Raw genomic sequence first — 20,761 nt, forward strand, 5'->3', positions numbered from 1 at the left:
CAAGGATTAGTCTCCCCGTAGGAGCTCAGAGAGTTTTTCAATAGCTCGTGACACAAAGGACTAGGAAGTTGGGCTTTTTCTGCATTTCAGGGTCCCGCCTTCAGGGAATCAGTTTCAGGTGAAGAGGCTCTGTTGTTGGCTTTGAGGGCATTTTCTCCTGATGCTGCTGTGATTTCTCCACAAATACCTTGTGAGAAAGAAATCTAAGAGGACGAGGTGAAAGAAGAAATGGCCGGTTCTCAGGTAAGCCTGGTGTCCCAGGAGAGGCCATGTCATGTTTTTCTCCTGAAATTCCTTGCATTTAGAGATTGCCTATGTTGATTCCTGTAGTTCTGATGTTTCAACCCTTATGTTTTCACCTATTTTTAAGATCTTTTCAGAAATGATACTCAAGGTGAGGTCTTCAGAACACTTCTCTATATCCCAGAGCCTTCTCTCCTGTGTCTCCAGCCTGGCTTACAATAGGGCATCAACAGTTGTTACTTTGAATTAAAGTCCTCCAAGTATTGAAAATATTTTCTTGGTGACAGATCCACAGGGGAAGGAGTCTGAAGATTCCTCTTGCTGATGAGGTTTGTTCCTGGGATATCAGTGAAGGAAAACATCTCTAATTTAGGTCCCATGTGGTTACTTTATCAGCTCTGCGTAGACCAGGGGTAAGAAAATAAAGAAACCCGATGGATTTGAGGTCCAGAATAACTCCAAAAGTTCTCTGAAAGAAAAGCGGGGCGTGGGCGTGCTTGAGACTTGCTCTTTAGAATGTGAAACAGATAGTCTACTTAAAATAACACTGGAGGGGGAGCTGGGGGGCTCGGTTGAGGAAGCCTCAAGACTTGATTTCAGCTCAGGTCATGGTCTCTGTCCTAGAATGGAGCGCTTCCTTTGGCTCCACGCTCAGAGGGGAGTCAGCTTGAGATTCTCTCCCTCTCCCTCTTCCCCTCCCCTGAACTAAAATATAAATAAACCTTTAAATAAAATATACTAGCTATTACAGGACATGGAAACTGGTGTCTAAATGTGGTGTCTCTGCCAGTCAGATGGGGACCCCAAATGTAGGTCCATGATTGGGTGGAAGTCAAGTGGGAATTGAAAAGAACTCACCTGAGGCAGAACCACATTGTTAGCAGTTTCCTGAATATACTGCGAGAGAGCGCCAGGCAGGAGAGCCGAGGAGCGGCTGTCTGCAAGTGGGTGGGATGGGGCTCTTTCAAAAGCAGGAAGGTGAGAAGTTACAGGGATTTAGGGAATTTTCCCTCTTCTGGTCACTGAACCTGGTTGTCTGTAGCCCGTTGGTTAATTAGGGCCTATGGCTATTTTGAGGTGGGTCCCCTGTCCAGGCCTGTCTCTGTTCAGCCAAGGGGTCACTGTGGGCTCTTTCTCCATTACCTTGCTCGAGCCCGCTTGCCTAAAAGCAGCCTCTATAGAAACTATAGGGGATTGAACTGTATATATATATCCACTGTATTTTCATAATTAGATTTATATTCTGAATTCCTGTTTTCAGATAAGGAAACACCAGTGATGGTGTGTCCTTCATGTGCCTTAGGCACTGAGAGCAGTTTATTTCCATACAACTGATGCTAACTGCTTTTATTGTCTCGGTGCTCTTTGCCAGATTCCTCCCCTGCAGTGTTCGTATTTCCCCTTAGTCCTTTGTAAGGAACTTGGATGTACTCAGCAGTGTGCAGCGACCATCACAGTTCACCTGGAAACTTCTTTGTTCTGAGCTACTCTTGCTTGTCGTTTTTTTTTTTTTTTTTTAAGATTTATTTTTAGAGAGAGCACATGATTGGTGGTGGAGGGGGATGGGGAGAGGTAGGCTCCCCACTGAGTGGGGAGTACAATATGGGGCTCCATCCCAGGACCCTAGAAACAGGACCTGAGCTGAAGGCAGATGCTTAACCAAGTTAGAACCCTTGCTTCTAGTTTCTGAGGAAGAGAACAAAGTCAAAAGAAGTGTGGATAAAATTAAATTTCCTTCAACTTGCAGCCCATTGATAAATACTTGAGACAGACAGAGTATGACATTCTTCATGGAATTCACAACTGTCTTAATGTTTTATTAGAGGGGAAAAGCCACCTTAGCTTGACAATAACCAGAGCTCTGGGATTCTGTAAGTCCTCTTTAACATAAGAAAATCCCCTTGGGATCTTCTCTCTCTACCCCCCCACAAATATATGTTGGCCCTCATCCTCTATGCATAGCACCCACTGATACATATCTGAAGGGTCTTAACAACTAAGATTTTTTACTCGACCATAGTTAGGTGACCTTATCACACCAGTGAGGCCCTCAACGTCCTGGAAACCTTGCTTTCAGATTTCTTAGAGATTGCTGCTATTGCTTACCCACTCACCATTTGTAAGTATAGGATGAATTACTGCTCACAACCCCAGTGCAGCTCTTTTGACTCATGGGTCCTGTGCCTGTGCTTCAGTAAGAAGACCACATTTTTTTGCGCCAAAGACATCTCAGTAATTCTTTCTTCATCATTCAATCCTGAACCCCACCATTTCACATCGAGAACATCTCAAGAATTCTTTCTTGGGGTGCCTGGGTGGCTCAGTCTTGTTAATTAAGCATCTGCCTTCGGCTCAGGTCACAGTCCCAGGGTCCTGGGATCGAGCCCCGCATCGGGCTCCCTGCTCGGCGGGAAGCCTGCTTCTCCCTCTCCCACTCCCCCTGCTTGTGTTCCCTCTCTCGCTGTCAAATAAATGGATAAAATCTTAAAAAAAATAAAATTCTTTCTTGACCATTGGCTCCTACCCCACATCCCATCAATTTCCATTGGACAATGAGGGTTCTCACCTTGGTGTAGTTGATATATTTGACTTCTGGGAGTGGAGGTTCTCAGTCAGTCAACTCTCTGTCCCACAGGTCTTTCATTTATTCCACACTCATGTCACAGAGCAGGGAAAGTCAGGTCTTGGGTCTAACTGATGACATTAACTCCCTCTTTCATCTTAGGGACCATTGTGAACTCTGCCTATGGCTACTTGGTCACTGTGGTATTTATTGCAGGCACTGCTGACATTCAGGGATGTGGCCATAGAGTTCTCCCAGGAGGAGTGGGGATGCCTGACCCACACTCAGCGGGAATTGTACAGGGATGTGATGTTAGAGAACTACGGACACCTCCTCTTCCTGGGTGAGGATGACTCCTTCCAGATTTCCCAAACCACACTAAGTGTTTTCTTCCTTCCTGTGAAGACTGTCTCTTGGAAGATTCCTCCGTGAATGACATGAATTCAGATCTAGGCAGCAAGGGAAATAGGGGTTTGTAGATGTAGAGAAAAATGTTCATGATGTTTCCTTTTCAGCTTTAGCTTCCCCTTCCTTAAGGGAACATCATCACTTCTGTAGATTACGGGCAATTCTAAACACTGAGTGGCATAAAATGGTACTGCCCACATGTTTTTTTTGTTTGTTTTTTAAGATTTTAATTATTTGAGGGAGAGCATGAGTGGGGTGAGGGGCAGAGGAGAAGCATACTCCCCACTTAACAGGGAGCTGGATGCAGGGCTGAATCCTGGGACTCCGGGATCATGACCTGAGCTGAAGGCAGACCCTTAACTGACTGAGCCACTCAGGCGCCCCGGTACTGCCCACATCTTAAGCTAAGCTTAAATTTCCACTCCTTACTATTGTGTCTACTACTTGGAAGTGGAGGTCAGAATGTGAATATTGGAAATCCGTTCTTCATGTTCTAAAGGGGCTATTTGGCAACAACATTTGGGAAATTATTTTCTAGAATTCTACAATGTCTTCGCTACTGAGCACAGTCATGATTGAAAGTTAAATCCCCAGCAGTATTCATTTTTCTTTTTATCTAATAAACAGGTCTCATTGCGTCAAAGCCAGACCTGATCATCTTTTTGGAGCAGGAGGAGCAGTTCTGGGTTGTGAAGAGAAAGGAGACAGTGACCTTCCATCCAGGTAGGTGGGAATGGATGAGGCAGATGACAGGGGTGAGGTTTAAATGTAAAGGTGGAAGGTAGACCTTAAATTGTGGTTCGAGTAGCTCTCGTTGGATGGAAATGAATTTGAGAAGCCTGGCACGCACGTTCTGGGCATTTATCATGTCTGCGTTTTTGTAATTTCCCAGTTTAAGAAAGTGGAACTACTTTAGAGCGCATGATACCTTCCTCTCTGTCTTCAGCTCTGTAGTCTCTTCATTGTTAAGTGCTCACCTTTCGTCTGAGCAGCCAGCACACTGCATCCAGAGGGTGCTCTCGTTCCCTCTGTTTTCCACGTCAGGCAGGTGAAAGAAGCCAGATCATTCAATATTCAGGTCACTTGTCTGTTTCTCTCTTGAGGAGAGGTAAGAGTTTACTCACAGTGTTGCCATGGAGTGTCAGAGGGTGAACAGCTGTTATGAGAAAGTGTCACAAATGCTCGCTGTCTCTTCGATGTGCCTCTTGTTCATTTGTATTGTCTAGAGATGCTGTGTTCTCCTAACTGGCTTCTGGAACATTCTAAAAGGTAATTTGGTCCATTTTTGTCTCCATGGAGGAGCAAAGTCCTGGTGGTTCCTATTTCTCCATTCTGTTGCTGTCCTAGAATGGGTATTAATTTGGTATGCATGTGCATGTAGTAAGTGGGATATCTTATTTTTCATCTGTTCATTGTGTCTTTCTTTAACACCCCAAGCTTGTTGGCAAAGACCGGCAAAGAAGATTGGCTGCATAGAGTGATATGGGAAGATTGGCAGCAGTGGACCCGAGTATTTATACTTAATGAAAGACTGGAAGGTGTGGGGCTAGTGAAGGGCAAGAAGGATGCTATGATGTGTATAACCAGACTGGGACAATTAACCGTAATTAAATCCTTACTGCTAGAAGAGATCAAGGATATAAAACATTTGGGGGGAAACCCCACCTTAAGTCAATTACATTTGCAGAACAATGTCATTCATCCCAACGGCCCAAACCCATTAAAAAAAAAAAGTATATATTCTGAAAGGACCTTTTGAAGTTTTGGAAAATCACCTAGTCCATGCTGAAAGTAATTCTTCAAAGCATTTCAAATGTAAGATTGTATTAATCATTCACGGAAACATTTCTGAAAGTTAGATATTTAAACATGAAGTTACAAATTCTAAATGTGATTGATTGGAGAAGTCCTTTTTCAGAAGGTTCATTGTTCTCCCATCAACACATAATCCCTCCTTGTTCCAAAGTCTCTAATTTTGATAAACACAGGACGGCCTTTATTGAAACATTACTGTTCAATAGTTATCACATAATACTTAACTTGGAGCAAGTTTTCATGTGTTGTGAACTTAGGAAGATCTTTACCGAGGACCCTATCTTTCATAGTTACAGAGGTATTTATAATGGAGACAGAATTTACCAATGCAATGGATCTAGGAAAAAAGTTAACCAAGGGTCAAATCCCAGTAATCCTCAGAGAACTTAGTCTTCAGAGAACCAGTATCAAAGTAATAAATGTGGGAAAGACTTACAAAAGCTCAAATCTCATTGTACATCATTTTATCTTCACTGGAGAAAGGACTTAGAAATGTAGTCATTGTGGCATAGCTTTTCACTTATATTCAAAACCTCAACAGCAGAGATTCTATGATAGGAAGAAACCTTACAAGTGTATAAAATGTGGCAAAGCCTTTAACTACCACTTGAAAGTTACCAAGCTAAGGTAAGACACAGTGGGGAGAAGGCTGACAAATGTAAAGTTAAATGTGACAAAGCGTTTAGCAGAACTACCAACTTTGTGAACAGCAGAATGTGCATAGTAGACAGAAGCCCTTAAATGTAAAGAATTAGGCAGGGTATTTAATTCATAATCAAAACTATTCAACCTGAGATGATAACATCCTGTGGAGATACCTTACAATTGTCCAGAATGGTGGCGAAGTCCTGGAACTGTACCCTTCGTGAATATCAGACAAAGCATACTGTATAGAAACCCTAGAAATGTAAAATTGATGCAAGACTTTTGGTTTTAATACACACTTCAGAAAAAAAGTTATGTCTTTAATGATTTTATCTTTTATAATTGGCAAACTGTATAATGGAAAGGCAAATCTAACACCAAAAAATTCGCAGCAGAAAGCAGTAAGCCAATACCAGTTTTCAGACATGATTCAAAATCAGAGTTGTTTTTTTTTTTTTAAGATTTTATTTATTTATTTGACAGAAAGACACAGCGAGAGAGGGGCCTCAAGCAGGGGGAGCGGGAGAGGGAGAAGCAGGCTTCCCGCGGAGCAGGGAGCCCGATGCGGGGCTCGATCCCAGGACCCCGGGATCATGACCTGAGCCGAAGGCAGACGCTTAACGACTGAGCCACCCAGGCGTCCCAAAACAGTATTTATTATAGAGAAAAATCCAAAGTTAAAACACTCAGATCAGTTACGTTTCAGCCTTGGACGATGCAAGTGTTAGGGCTGTGATCACTCTGTAGTTGAAAATCTGTGTGTGTCTTTTCAGTCTCGCAAACTGACAGCCATACCTGGTGTTGCGTGGAAATAGCCTGTTGTTGACCAGAAGCCTTAACCTAGAGCATTAACAGTCCATCATCCCCTTCTTTGTATGTATATGGTATTTTTATAATCAAGCTTGAGAGTAGAAAATACTAAGGAACTCGTAATGAAGAGAAACACACTTATAGTACCACACTGTATTTATATAAGAAAAAAAATCTGTATAAGGGGACCCACACTGCTCAAACCCATGTTCTTCAAGGGTCAGCTGCCTTTGTTAATATGCCTGAAAGGGGGAGATGGATGTCTGAAGAGGGATAATTATTTTCAGTGTCTTTTTTTTTTTCTTTCTTTTCACCTTACTTGAGATTTTTTGCATGGCAAATAATTTTACTCTGAAATCATCTGATGCTATACCTTTATTGTTTGTGTGCATGTAACATGATTTGATTGCTGCTGTCTCACAGACCCGATCGGCTCTCTTATGATGGGGAATTCATTCATACCTCCCTTAACATGGAAAATTAAGGACATTATAATAAATAGTTTATGAAGAAAGTCTACGTGGACATGCTGTTTATGGTTGATGTGTACGTGTGGTGTAAGTCACTATGAAGTATTGTTCAGGGCACCATTTATTTTATTTTTAAGATTTTATTTATTTATTTGATAGACACAGTGGGAGAGGGAACACAAGCAGGGACAGTGGGAGGAGAAGCAGGCTTCTGGCGGAGCAGGGAGCCTGATGCAGGGCTTGATCCCAGGACCCTGGGATCATGACCTGAGACGAAGGCAGATGCCCAACAACTGAGCCCCTCAGGCACACCCCACATTCTGAATTTTAAATAGTTTGCCAGTTGGGTTTTAAGGAGAATACAGTGGTGGTTTATTAAAAGTTGGATGGGGGGGTGCCTGGGTGGCTCAGTCTGTTAAGCATCTGCCTTTGGCTCAGGTCATGATCCCAAGGTCCTGCGATCGAGCCCCACGTTGGGCTCTCTGCTCAGCGGGGAGTCTGCTTCTCCCTCTGCCTTTGCTCTGCCTACTTGTGCTCTCTCTCTCTCTGTCAAATAAGTAAATCTCAAAAAAAAAAAAAAAAAGGCTGGATGCATCTTCATAACAGGAATTGTTACAAGTCAAGAATATTAGTTATGCAGTTAAAACAATAAAATTTTCACAGACAACTGAGAAAAGTATAGCTGACCCTTCTGTAAAAGGGTGTAAAATCATTGTAAATCCACATTTACTCAAAGCAGACCCTCAGTTTGAAAAGCATGGAAACTACAACTCACAGATCATTGTATCAGAAGAACAAGAATGGTCCTTCCTTGAGTGACTGTCATGGGTATTTTGACCAATGATCATACAGTGATTTTGCAGTGGTTTGTCTAGAGTGTTTCAACTTTATATATTTGAATTAATAACACTAAATGGATTTTAATGTGTTAACAGTGATGTGTAATAAACAGTGATCCTGTACCAGCCTTAGCCAGCCCCAATTTCATCAAGATTGCAGGTAAACAGACAGTAACACAAAGTACACTTGACCCTTGAGCAACATGTTTGAACTGTGTGGGTTCCCTTATAGTCAGATTTATTTATAGTACAGTGCTGTAAATGTATTTATCTTCCTCTTGACTTCCTTAACATTTCCTTTTCTGGAGCTTCCTTTACTGTAGGAATACCATATATCACATAGGTAACATAAAATATATGTTAAGTGACTGCTTTAGGAAAGGTTTCTTTTCAATAGTCTATTAAAATTAACCATTAGAGAGTGGAAGTTCCACATGGGTTTTCAACTGCATGGGTGGTGGGTACACCGAACCCCTGCATTATTCAAGAGTCACTTGTACTTGTTAAAGCAGTGGGATGAGGGGCGCCTGGGTGGCTCAGTCGTTAAGCGTCTGCCTTCGGCTCAGGTCATGGTCCCAGGGTCCTGGGATCGAGCCCCGCATCGGGCTCCCTGCTCCGCGGGAAGCCTGCTTTTCCCTCTCCCACTCCCCCTGTTTGTGTTCCCTCTCTCGCTGTCTCTCTCTCTGTCAAATAAATAAATAAAATCTTTAAAAAAAAAAAAGTGGGATGATATCACTAATAATTTTTCTTCCCAGTGGCCCTAAACCTCGAATTATTTGTGATTAATTTTCCCCCAAGATTCTGTATTATATCTTTTCTTTTTGAAACTGCTGGGACATTAGGGTGCTTTTAATAATGATGATAGAGTAGTAGTATGGATGCTGTAGGTAACAAATGGGTGATACTGCTGACTTGGAATCCAGTTTCTATAACCAGACTGCCTGCAGGGGATTTGAAATAACTAGCTCCACCCAGTAGCAAATACACTAGGTAACAGTCCCTATAGTCACAAGCAAAGGTAATTTCCTGATCTGACTTACCCAGTAGCCTCCGTGGAAGTGTCCAGTCCCAGTATATTTATCATGAGCATCCCTTAAAGAAGACCCCACACAGTTTACCATACTCCACTCATTTTGGTTTGAATTGTGCATTCTAGACTTGGCCCAGAAAGTGAAACCACTCCTACCAGGAACCCTAAAAAGACATCTGCCCCAGTTCCTGCCACGCCCTCTGCCTGCACTCAGTTTGACCTCTTCATGTTGTCCCTCAAGGCGTATTGGGTACATCCTCCAGGATCTATGAGTAGGAAACCTAATTTCAATTTCTTTGTTTCCTTTTGTTGAATCATGGCTCACCATCTAATACCCAGGTGTTCTGCCTAACTACTGCTAATTGACCAAAGTCACTACAAATATAACTAGAAGCCATATCTACAGAATTCCTAATCACTATAAAATTTACCCGAGATTTTTCTTTTCTCCTGTTTTTTTTGTTTTGGTTTTTGCGTTTCTTTCTTTTCTTTTCTTTTCTTTTTTTAGCGTACAGAACACAGTTTTATGGTTTAGATATGCACAGGAAGGAATATGTTACATTAAGCTAAAGATAGATTTTGGAGTAACAGAAATAACTAGGAAGGAGTATGAGTGTGCATATGTATTTATGTGTGTGTGTGTACCTATATCTTAAGAAGGAAAGGGAATATGGGATCAAGAGAGAATTTGCAAATTTCAAATTGATGATTTCCTAGCAAAGGGAAATGTTACAGATTATTTAGTGGGAATAGTTTTCTCTACAGTGTATAGAATTTATTTCTCCTACATATACCCTGTATCTTGGTGTGAGGATCTCCCCATGCAAATTCTGTCCTGTCTACCTGCCTATTACTCATGTAGGATCTGGTGTTTCCCTTGTTCCAATGTTCAGGACCTATTGCTTATATGCCTTGTTCAGTGATTTTAAGAACAGTTTGCATGAAATGACGTGTTCAAAAATTGATGTGAATATGGGAGTAATTCTACAGTGGGCATATTAAATTCCATGTAGTTCAATTGATAGTATTCACTCCTTCTCGATTGGAGGACACTCAGTAAGATTTCTTTAGTTATGTTATTTTCCCATCTTGGAAGGGACATCCAAGTTGCTCACTTGACTCTAAGTTTGAATTAGGTGAAAACGTGGAGACTTCATGAGTCATAGGTTGTTTTACGTTTATTTGAAGGGACTAAGCATGGGACAGGGCTGGGTGCTGAGTAGACGTTCTAGCTTAGGAAGAAAACAGTCTTCTATTCAGAATGACGAAGCAGCCCAACGTAAGAGGTGAACACATCTAGACTGAAGCATGGGCATGAATTTTTCATGTGGGGAGGGGACCCCTGTCCAAGACTGCGCTACTGACTGAATCTAGGAAGATAAGTTTTGTTTTATTTTATTTTATTTTATTTTTTTCCAAATCCTCTCCAGTTCTTCTCTCTGCTCATCTCCATTCCAATGATGTAGGCATCACAGCTGACCTTTCCTGTGTCATGGAGACCCCGTTGTCACTGCTTTCTCCCACCACCTAAGGCACCCAGGCCATTGTACTTAGGAGTAACTTTGAATTTTCTAATCAAAGGTAAATGGTTGGTCCAGGAACATTGGAGGCCCTATCTGAGATTTAAATACTACGTTGTCCCCACTTGAAGAACAGGAAAACACCATCAGTTTGCCACAGGCTTAATTTTGGCACTTGGCACTGAGAGTTATGAGGACAGTAAAACATGATGACACAGTTCGAGGGGAAGATAAATCCTACTAAAAGCAAATATGGAGAACTCTTGAAATGTGGGGAATGTTCTGGTATGGAGCTCCCTTTGGTTACTGCAGAGTCTTAAGAAGCTACTTGTGATGAGCAAACGTGACAGAGATGGGGACTTGGGGAGACGAGGTGGTTTTCTGGAATTCAGGGAGGTCTGATCCTTTTCTCAAGATTTAATGAATTCCTTGGTGGTCCTGAGGACCAGTGCTGTTGGATGACAGAACTACACTTTTCCAGGCCTAGACGCGTGGAGTGGTTGGAGAAGGGAGTATTGGATGATTTAAACATTGAATGAATGCATAGCATGCATAACTTTTAAGATGTCACATGACAGAGTAGCTCTTGAAGATGAAGAAAGCTGTTGGACACTACTGGTGAGAACCAGCCAGGTGTGTGTGGTGGTTCCACAAAGCACTGGTATCCCACGTATATAACCCCAATGTAGGTCTGATCCAGTATAGATGGGTGACTTTCCAAGGATGCTGACCTGAGGTTGTCAGGGAGGGACCCCCCCCCCTCACTTCCACTCAGCCCCTTGATGAGTCTAGTTCTGTGCTTTGAGCTGTGTGCAAGGCACTGATTAGTTGCAAAGCATGTGCGGTGACCATCTATGCTTCAAACAGCCTATCCAAGTTTTGGGCAACTGTCCCTATGTTGTTTCACAGCCCATGCAGTCCCTATACTCCTGATCTGAGAGGAAAGAGGATTTTCATCAGTTGTAGAAACCGGTAAAATTAAGTTGGGTAGCATATTACACTCATACTTAACATTGGCTCAATTGAAGGATAATAATTCACTTTTCAGTACCCTTTATTTTGTGGTCAGCTATATACTGGAAAGGCTGATGTGTACATATAGAAAAAAAGATGTATATTTTCAGTTATGTACATAGTGAGTTGGTAGACACTCAGGTCTTATAAAATAGGTTAGACACTGTAGGGTATACTCTGATTTCTTCATTTCTTCTCTCTGGTACTGTCCACCCCCAGGCATTGTGATTATGCTTGCTCACTCAGGCCCCAAGATACCTGCCCCACCACCAGGCATCAATCTCTGTTCCTTGCAGCAGAGGAGACAGTCTAAATCTGATAGGACTTAGGGAATTTGACTTGGGTCATTTCTGTTTTCATTCAGAGAAGGCCATCCTCCCCAAGGCACTACTCCCTCCATGCCATTGACCACAACTCTGTCATAGGAGCCAATCTAAGTAGAAATATGGAACTGTAGCACACAGGTGGACATAGAAGATGTTGTGAACATCTTTTGTTCTTTGAACTCTTTCATAGCACCTGGCACAAAGGCAAACAGACTTTGCTCTGAAACTGGCTTGTTTCAAAAAGGCCCTAAAATTCAGAGTATCCTTAACCTAAACACAAAGGGATTTTATGCTACATGAAAATGGAGTTTTTTAAGATTTTATTTATTTATTTGACAGAGAGATAGCAAGAGCAGGAACACAAGCAGGGGGAGTGGGAGAGGGAGAAGCAGGCTTCCCGCTGAGCAGGGAGCCCGATGCGGGACTCGATCCCGGGACTCCAGGATCATGACCTGAGCCGAAGGCAGTCACCCGGCCAACTGAGCCACCCAGGTGCCCTATTTTTATTTATTTATTTTTTAAGATTTTATTTATTTATTTGACAGAGAGAGACACAGCGAGAGAGGGAACACAAGCAGGGGGAGTGGGAGAGGGAGAAGCAGGCTTCCCGCAGAGCAGGCAGCCCGATGTGGGACTCGATCCCGGGACTCCAGGATCATGACCTGAGCTGAAGGCAGACACCTAAGACTGAGCCACCCAGGTGCCCCTGAATCCTCTATTTGAATGTGAATATTGAACCTTGGAAAACAACCGAAATCCTGTATGTATTTGAAAATTGGAAGGATCTGGTCCTGTTTAATTGGAATCCTGCAGAATTTCTCACTCTTGTATCTGTACCTCTTCCTTTACTGAAATGGCATGAAGGCAAGTTTGAGAGGTTTTATGGTTTTATTCTCAGTGTACCCAATATTTGTCATTCCTTCTAGAGGTATCCCAGGGACCATAGCAGCTTCTAGTTTAAAACATTTGCAATCATTTCAGACGTAAACTTATTCTCTATGATCACAGAGGGCCAGACACAAGTCCCCTGACAATTGTGGTACCCTGAGTGGTTTCCTAATGTGTGCTGGCAATTTCTGGTTAGGTGGAGCCAGAGGGATATTCACACTTTGGCAGGATGAAGGCCATTCTCTTTTGCTGGCCAGTACTATCGGCTAGGCCTGAGACTGCCCAGAATCACTATTCAAGCTCCCTGCTCATGCAAGAGAGGTTATGATCAACACATGGGCAATATTGCTGGCTTGGCTCTGTCCCCATAGGCCTATAAGATAGGCTTGATGGTTGCCCAGGGCCTTTGTTCAGGCTTCCGGGTGCAGTGGGAGTGGAGGCTATGCTCAGCAGTGGTAGGTGACTTCGAGCTTGCATACCTACCCAGACAGAACCATAGAATGCTCTCCATGCTCTAGTTCAAACTATTGGCTGGAGACCCAAGTCAGGCACAGTTGCTGACAAATCTCCTTAACCATGTAGGTTCATCTCCACTCTGCAAGTGGGCAGATTCCTGGGGATCTCTCGTTGGGTGTGAAGTACAAGGTGGAACACCATCTGGTCCAATAGTTCTAAGACCTGAGCACTGCTTGCTGTAAGCCTACCCACCTTCTCCATGTCTGTAGGATCCCCAGTGGTCCAGCACCACAGATTTCCAATGGGATCCCCATAGGTGACATCTCACTGGGCCACACAGTATGTGGCTTGCCATTTAGGGAATACTGGACACCTACCATGTCTTCCCTTTTTATTGGTGGAGCAATTGTAGTTCCTGCTGGACCCTTATAGTGCGGCCCTGTGCCATCCCATGGTAGATGCATTATGATCGACGTGGTATTGCTCCTTTTACTCTTTTAATGTTGTCCTTCTTGTTCTCAATTGTCCAGGGATGCTTCAGCCTCACCCCTGAGCACTGAGAGTTACCCAATGATGACTTACGTGAATAGTTGCTAGTTGAACTTATTTTCAAAAGTACTGATGTGGGAACTACTTTCTCACTATCTTGATGAGGTCATCCCTCTGTGATGAATGGTTTTGTACCTCACAGCCTAAAAAATAAATGTTTCCCTATGTACATGTATTTGTGTGTGTGTGTGTATGAATGAATATGGACACAGATGTTTGCTTTCCATGAAATAGAGTATTTAAATAATGTAACCTTTGATGTCGAAAAATGACACTTAATAACATTGGAAAAATTCCTTTCATGTTAAAGATTACTTTGTATGTTATTTATATTGCCATGCTGGTTATTTGATTGGTTTTCACTACAGGGGTTTTTTGTTTTTTGATTTTTATCCTCCTGTTTTAGTTACAGCTCTAGGATAATTCCAATGGCATATACTCAAGCAAAGTTGACTGTTACCAGGAACGTTTGGTTTATTTATGTTTACTATTCCAATGGCGATGTTGGGATTTGTTCACATCTCTGTAAGCCAACGAGATCACAAAACAGAGTATTGTCCTCTGAAATTCCCCTTGAGCTCCTTACTAACTTTCTCCAAAACTCAGTACTCTTTTGTCATGTAAGGTAAGAGATTGCTGTACTCATTTCTGTACTTTATATAAATGTAATCAGGAAATGGTACTCTTCTGTGCTCAGAGTCTCACAGATGTGACACAGACCCACTGCATGTGCAGCATCTCCCCGGGTCAGTTGGGGGTGCGCAGTTGGCAAGTGAAATTCGTGTGATGAAGGAGGTTATGATGTTTGCTGTGTCATGAGCCATAAGATCCTTGGACTTTGACCTGGGATCCTCCTGTCTTCTGCCAGGATTGGAAAATTGTTACGGGCCAAACTGGTCATATTATAGAATGTGTGTAATCTTGGAATTTTTATCGTTCTTGAGATTATCCATGGACTTTATTCAAAACAAAACAGATATTGGGTCTGTTTCTGCTCTTGTTTGTTCATTTGCTTTGTCATTTTGACTGTACATAGAAGTGACTATGTGTGATATTTATCTTTTTTTCTCTGACTTATTTCACATATAAGTCTGGGTCTGTCTACAGTGTCAGAAATGGCAAGAAACAATGAAAAAAGAAACTGATCCTTAAATACAATGAATAACCAGCGTGGAATGGAGAAGGATGTTGGGCAAAATGTGGAAATTGGAATGAGAAGTACAGGCTTCTAGTTACAGAATTAATAAGTCATCGGGATAAAAAATACAACATAGGAAATAAATGCAGTGGTATTATGATAGCATTTTATGGTAACAGATAGTAACTCACTTGTAGTGAGCATAGTAGAACCTATGCAGTTGTCAAACCCCCATGTTGTACACCTGAACTAATATAATATTGTACGTCAAGTATACTTTAATAGAAAAGAAAGCAAAATAGATTCCGATGTGCATATCCCTATATAGGTCAGACTACTTTTTTAGGAAGTTGCACGTAAAGAAAGCTAACCTGCTGTCCAAATGAAGCTAATCCTGTGTATTCATACTAATTAAAGACTTAGGAAAGCAAACTGATCTGTACCACGTTGGAGATAAAGGTTCATTGTTGAAAGGAGAGGACCCGGGAAAGAGGAGAGTTTGCCCAGCACAGTGAGGACGTGGAAAGGAAGACACAGAAGAGCCTGTGGTCCTCATTTCCCTCTTCCAGCCTGTAGCATAAACACAGAGCCCCACTCATTGAGGACACGGGCTGTCTGCCTTGCTTCCACCAAGCGCCACCCTGCTGCGATCTGATGCGACTGCCCTTCTCCGTGAGGCATCAGGCTCAGCAAGGTGCGCCCCTGCCCACATCACATCTCCTGAGCAGAGAGTTCTGTAGGGCCTCAGTTCTGGTAGTGTTGATGTCAGGTCACCTTTGACAAGCAGGCCAGAGCTCACCTAGTTAAAACCGGCCACATTCGGGCCAGGCACCAAACACTGCCCATAGCAGGCAAGGAGAGTCTCTGCAGACCACTGGCTTGAGGGATATACCAGGATACATCACTGGCTTTTCTAACATACAGATGAAGGCAGAGACTTAGACAAAATGCCAAGATGAAAGAATTTATCCCAAATGAAATGAGATATGGCCATGGCCAGAGATATAAAGGAAATAGATATGAGTAACATGCTTGATGGAGAATTTAAGGCAACAATCATAAGGATACTCAGAGGGTTGAGAAGTAAATTCTGAGAACCTTACCAAGAGATAAGAGTTTAACAAATTGGGGCACATAGGTGGCCCACTCGGTTAAGCGTCAGACGCTTAGTTTTGGCTCATGTCTTGATCTCAGGGTCCTGCGATCCAGCCTCAAGTCAGGTTCTGCACTCAATGTGGTGACCCTTGCGAGTCCCTCTCGCCTCCTGCAGCTCTCATTCCTGTTCTTGCTCTCTTTCTCTTCTCTAAAATAAATTATTAAAAAAATCAGAGATGAACAGTGCAATAAACAAGTTTGGAAACAGGCTTGATGCAAAAACAGCAGGCTGGAGGAAACAGGAATGACTTTGTGACCTAGAAGACTAAATAAAGGAAAAATAATGAATCGATCAAAAGGGAGCTAGAAGAATCCTGTAGCACAGGTTTGATTTAGGGAACTCAGTGACTCCATCAAATGTAGTAACATTCCTAGGTCTTGGGCTTTTCTGTGCTGGGAGAATTTTGATTACAAATTCAACTTTCATTCTTGTTATTGGTCTAAGATTTCCCATTTCTTTGGTTCAAGGTTCCTTATTCAGTCTTAATAACCTGTGTATTCTTAGGTTATTACCTGGGTTTTTTTTTTTTTTTCTAAATTATCTGATTTTTTTTTTAGTATGTAATTGTTTATGTAGTTAAAGCACTGGTACTTGTGCTTAATATTTTGGTTAAAAAGGGTGTTACTTGCAATGTTCTTTTATTTATTCTGGTAACTATTTTATTTATATCAGATTTTTCTTTGTTACTTCCTTCCTCTACTAAATTTCAGCTAAGTTTCTTCCTTTTCTAGAACCTTGTGCTGGGCAGTTAGGTTGTTTATTCCAACTTTTTTCTTAACCATGTATAGCCGAAAAAAAAAAAAATCAAAAATGGAAAGTCTATTAGAAAAAACTAGCAAGGGCGCCTGGGTGGCTCAGATGGTTAAGCGTCTGCCTTCGGCTCAGGTCATGATCCCGGGGTCCTAGGATCAAGTCCCGCAATCAGGCTCCCTGCTCAGCGGGAAGCCTGCTTCTCCCTCTGCCTCTCTCTCTCTCTCTCTCTCTCTCTCTCTCTGTCTCTCATGAATAAATAAATTAAAAAAATCTTTTAAAAAAATAAAAAAAAGAAAAAACTAGCAAAAATAAGCAATGTTTACAATGACCAAAAAAGAAAAATAGCAAAAACATTAAAATTAGGATTCTCTAGGGTTTTCAATAGATCATGTCATCTGTGAACAGAGATACTTTTTCCGTTTCTTTTTCAATGTGAATTCCTTTTATGCATTTTTTTTGTTGCCTAATTTTTCTGACTAGAATATCCAGTACTTTGTTCAAAGGCAGTGGTGCAGTTACTTCATTACAGTGTTTCTGATCTTTGAGAAGCTTGCAGTCTTATACTATATAGTATGTTAGGTTTCAGCTTTTCATATGCATATGGCCTTCATTAGGTTGAGGGGGTTTCCTTCTGTCTCTTGTTTAGTGTTTTTATTTATAACATGTTGTCCAATATGCTCATATTTGTGTTCTGTCTCAATATCATGTCATTTTTTTTTTAAGATTTTATTTGTTTGAGGGAGAGAGCACACAAATGGGGAGCAGCAGAGGGAGAGGGAGAAGCAGGCTCCCCGCTGAGCAAGGAGCCTGACATGGGGCTCAATCCCAGGAGCCTGGGATCAGGACCCAAGCTGAAGGCAGACACTTAACCAACTGAGCCACCCAGGCGCCCCTGATCATGTCATTTTTGATCATCATTCTATTAATGTGAAGTCCTCAATTCATAGTTTACTATATGTTGGAACACCCTTAATTCCAGGACAATTTCCCACTTAACATATGTTATAAAATGGTAAAATGTGCTTTTGATGCAGTTTGCTCTATTTTATTGTGGACTTTGCATGAATATTCCTCACAGGTAGTGGTTTGTAACCTTCTTTACTTGTAGTGTGTTCCCCTGGCTTGGATAACCTGGTAATGCTGGTACCACAGAGAGTGTTTTGCTAATTTCTCTTATCTTTTCTCCTTGGACATGCTTGAGGAGATTCTTTGAAGTCCTTTCTCATTAAGTGTCTGTCTGACTTCTCCAGTGAATTCATCTGGCACAGGACTTTTCTTTGTTGGGAGTTTTTTTTTGTTTGTTTGTTTGTTTTTTTACTCTTTCAATCTGCTTAGTAGTTGTGATTTTTTAATATTTCTTCATGATGGTAATACCTTTTTTGATATTTATTGTTTTCTTTTGGTATCACTTTGTTGGCACATTATTATCCATTGTCACCTCTTATAATTACTTTTATTTCTATGGTATTAGTTACTATGTCTGCTTTTACTTCACTTCTCATTTTAGTTGGTCCTTTCTCTTTCATTCTTACTTGATTTATTTCATGGGCTGTCAATTTTGTTGATCTTTTTTGACAACCAAGTCTTCCTATTGTTGATATGTTCCTATTTTTACTATATCCTATTTGGTTCATTTCACTTTTATGTTTAAATAGCCTTCCTTCTACTAATTTTGCACTCATGTGACACTTCTGATTATTTGAGATGTAGGAAAGTGATTTGTGCTAAAAGATGACAATACCACAGAATTATCTATTAGGATATGTGGCCAGTATGTTGTGTGCAAAGTTACATGTCCATGGATAAATGAAGTCCTGATGATTCCTTCTCAGCCATCTTTCTGACATTCTCTGATTGACTTGAAGCTTGTAATTAGAAGTCATCAGTGTATTTATCTAAAAATAGTAAGTGAAATGATTTTATTTTCTCTCATTTCATATCTTTTAGGCATATCTTCACATACCCAGTGCTTCCTTCCAAAGCCAAGCATAGAAGGTTCTTTCCAACAAGTGTCAATGTGGAAGTATAAAAATAGTGTCCTTGACAATTTATACTTAATGACAGATTGGGACAATGATGTGGAGAGTGAAGGGCATCAGAGATATCACGAAGGACATATTCAAACTGAGACAACTGCCCTTTGTAAGTCAGCTGTTTCTGAAAAACAGTGTGATTCTGCAAGAAAAAGCTGCTATCAAATACTCAAACATACATGCTTGTGGAAAGAAAATTTGGAAGATCGGGAAAGTTATCTAGCCCATGCTGAAAATAATGATTTGAACCATTTTGAAGATAGGATTGGATTGACCTATCAGTCAAATATTTCTGATAATCAGAGATTTAGAAATGAAGAACAGCGTGCTAAGCGGGATCCATTTGAGAGGTGCCGCAATGTGGAGTTGACCCTACAGAATTACCAGAGCCTTTTCAATGGAGACAGAATTAGTCAACGCAGTGAATCTGAGAAAACATTTAACCAGGGCTCCAGGGTTAATAGACATGTGACGACTCCATTTCCAAAGAACCATAGTGAATGTCATAAATGTGGGGAAGTCTTTTATCAGAGCTCTGACCTTACTATACATAAGACTATCCATTTGGCAGAGAATCCTTATGAACATAATCAGTGTGGGAAACTTAACCAGTCCACCAATATTGGTGATCATCAGAGAATTCATGAGGGAAACAATGTATTCAGGTGTAATAAACCAGGGAACATGTTTAGTCAATCATCAAAACTAAATGTAAATAATACAATCTCTACTGGAGAGAAAAAGTACATTTTTAACGAATGTGGTAAAGCCTTTGACTTGAACTCAACACTATCTCAACATCAGCAAATTGGAGAGAAAACATATAAATGTGAAGAAGGTGGTAAAAGCTTTAAGGACTGCTCATCACTAAATAGACACAGGCAAATCCATACTGGGGAGAAACTTTACATATGTAAAGAATGTGGCAAGGCCTTTAAGAGGCTACAGCACCTTAGTCAACATCACAGAATTCATACTGGAGAGAAACCTTACCAATGTAACGAATGCGGCAAGGCCTTTAACCATCAGTCAAACCTTATTAAACATCACAGAATTCATACTGGAGAGAAACCTTACCAATGTAACGAATGTGGCAAAGCCTTTAGATTTCGCTCAGTCCTTACGGAACATCACAGAATTCATACTGGAGAGAAACCTTACAAATGTAAAGAATGTGGCAAGTCCTTTAACAGTCAGTCAAACCTTATTCAACATTATAAAGTTCATACTGGAGAGAAACCTTACAAATGTAAAGAATGTGGCAAGGCCTTTAACCACCACTCAACACTTAATGAACATCACAGAATTCATACTGGAGTGAAGCCTTACAAATGTAAAGAATGTGGCAAAGCCTTTAAATTTCACTCAAACCTTACTAAACATCACAGAATTCATAGTGCAGACAAACCTTACCAATGTAAGGAATGTGGCAAAGTCTTTAAATTACGCTCAACCCTTAATGGACATCACAGAATTCATAGTGCAGAGAAACCTTACAAATGTAAAGAATGTGGCAATGCCTTTAAGAGGCAATCAGCCCTTAATCGACATCACAGAATTCATACTGGACAGAAACCGTAAAAATGTGAGGAATGTGGTAAAACCTTTAAGGACTGCTCATCACTAAATGAACATAGGCAAATGCATACTGGAGAGAAACTCTACAAATGTAAACAGTGTGGCAAAGCCTTTAATGGGCACTCAAACCTTACTCGGCATCACAGAGTCCATACTGGTGAGAGACTCTACAGATGTAAAGAATGTGGCAAAGCCTTTACATTGCACTCAGTACTTACTCGACATCACAGAATTCATACTGGAGAGAGACCTTACCAATGTAAGGAATGTGGCAAGGCCTTTAACAGACAATCAACCCTTAGTCAACATTACAAAATTCATACTGGACAGAAACCGTAAAAATGTGAGGAATGTGGTAAAGCCTTTAAATTACACTCAACCCTTGCTCGACATCACAGAATTCATACTGGAGAGATATGAGATGCCCTTCTTCATTAGGTGGAACTCATGCATACCTAATTTTCCATGGATGATGGACGGTATAATACCCAAATATGCAGAAAAACTAAATGGAGATGCTGTTTATG

The 20,761-nt window shown here is 41.3% G+C and overlaps 2 protein-coding genes across 2 annotated transcripts in view; one reads left to right on the forward strand and one right to left on the reverse strand.

Annotated features, from left to right (window-relative positions):
• LOC112806790 (uncharacterized) overlaps window positions 1-20,761 on the reverse strand; it is a 909,505-nt gene that overhangs the window by 113,319 nt on the left and 775,425 nt on the right. The window lies entirely within an intron of this gene.
• Window positions 229-20,573, forward strand: LOC112806738 (uncharacterized). The gene is given in 5 exon segments (XM_073889066.1): window positions 229-243; window positions 3,023-3,149; window positions 3,842-3,969; window positions 5,571-5,642; window positions 19,188-20,573. Coding segments are annotated over 5 exon segments (1,728 nt in total).

Source organism: Callorhinus ursinus, unplaced genomic scaffold, assembly GCF_003265705.2.
Source record: "Callorhinus ursinus isolate GAN/ISIS: 27379988/994484 unplaced genomic scaffold, GSC_fseal_2.0 scaffold101, whole genome shotgun sequence".
Lineage (NCBI taxonomy): Eukaryota > Metazoa > Chordata > Mammalia > Carnivora > Otariidae > Callorhinus > Callorhinus ursinus.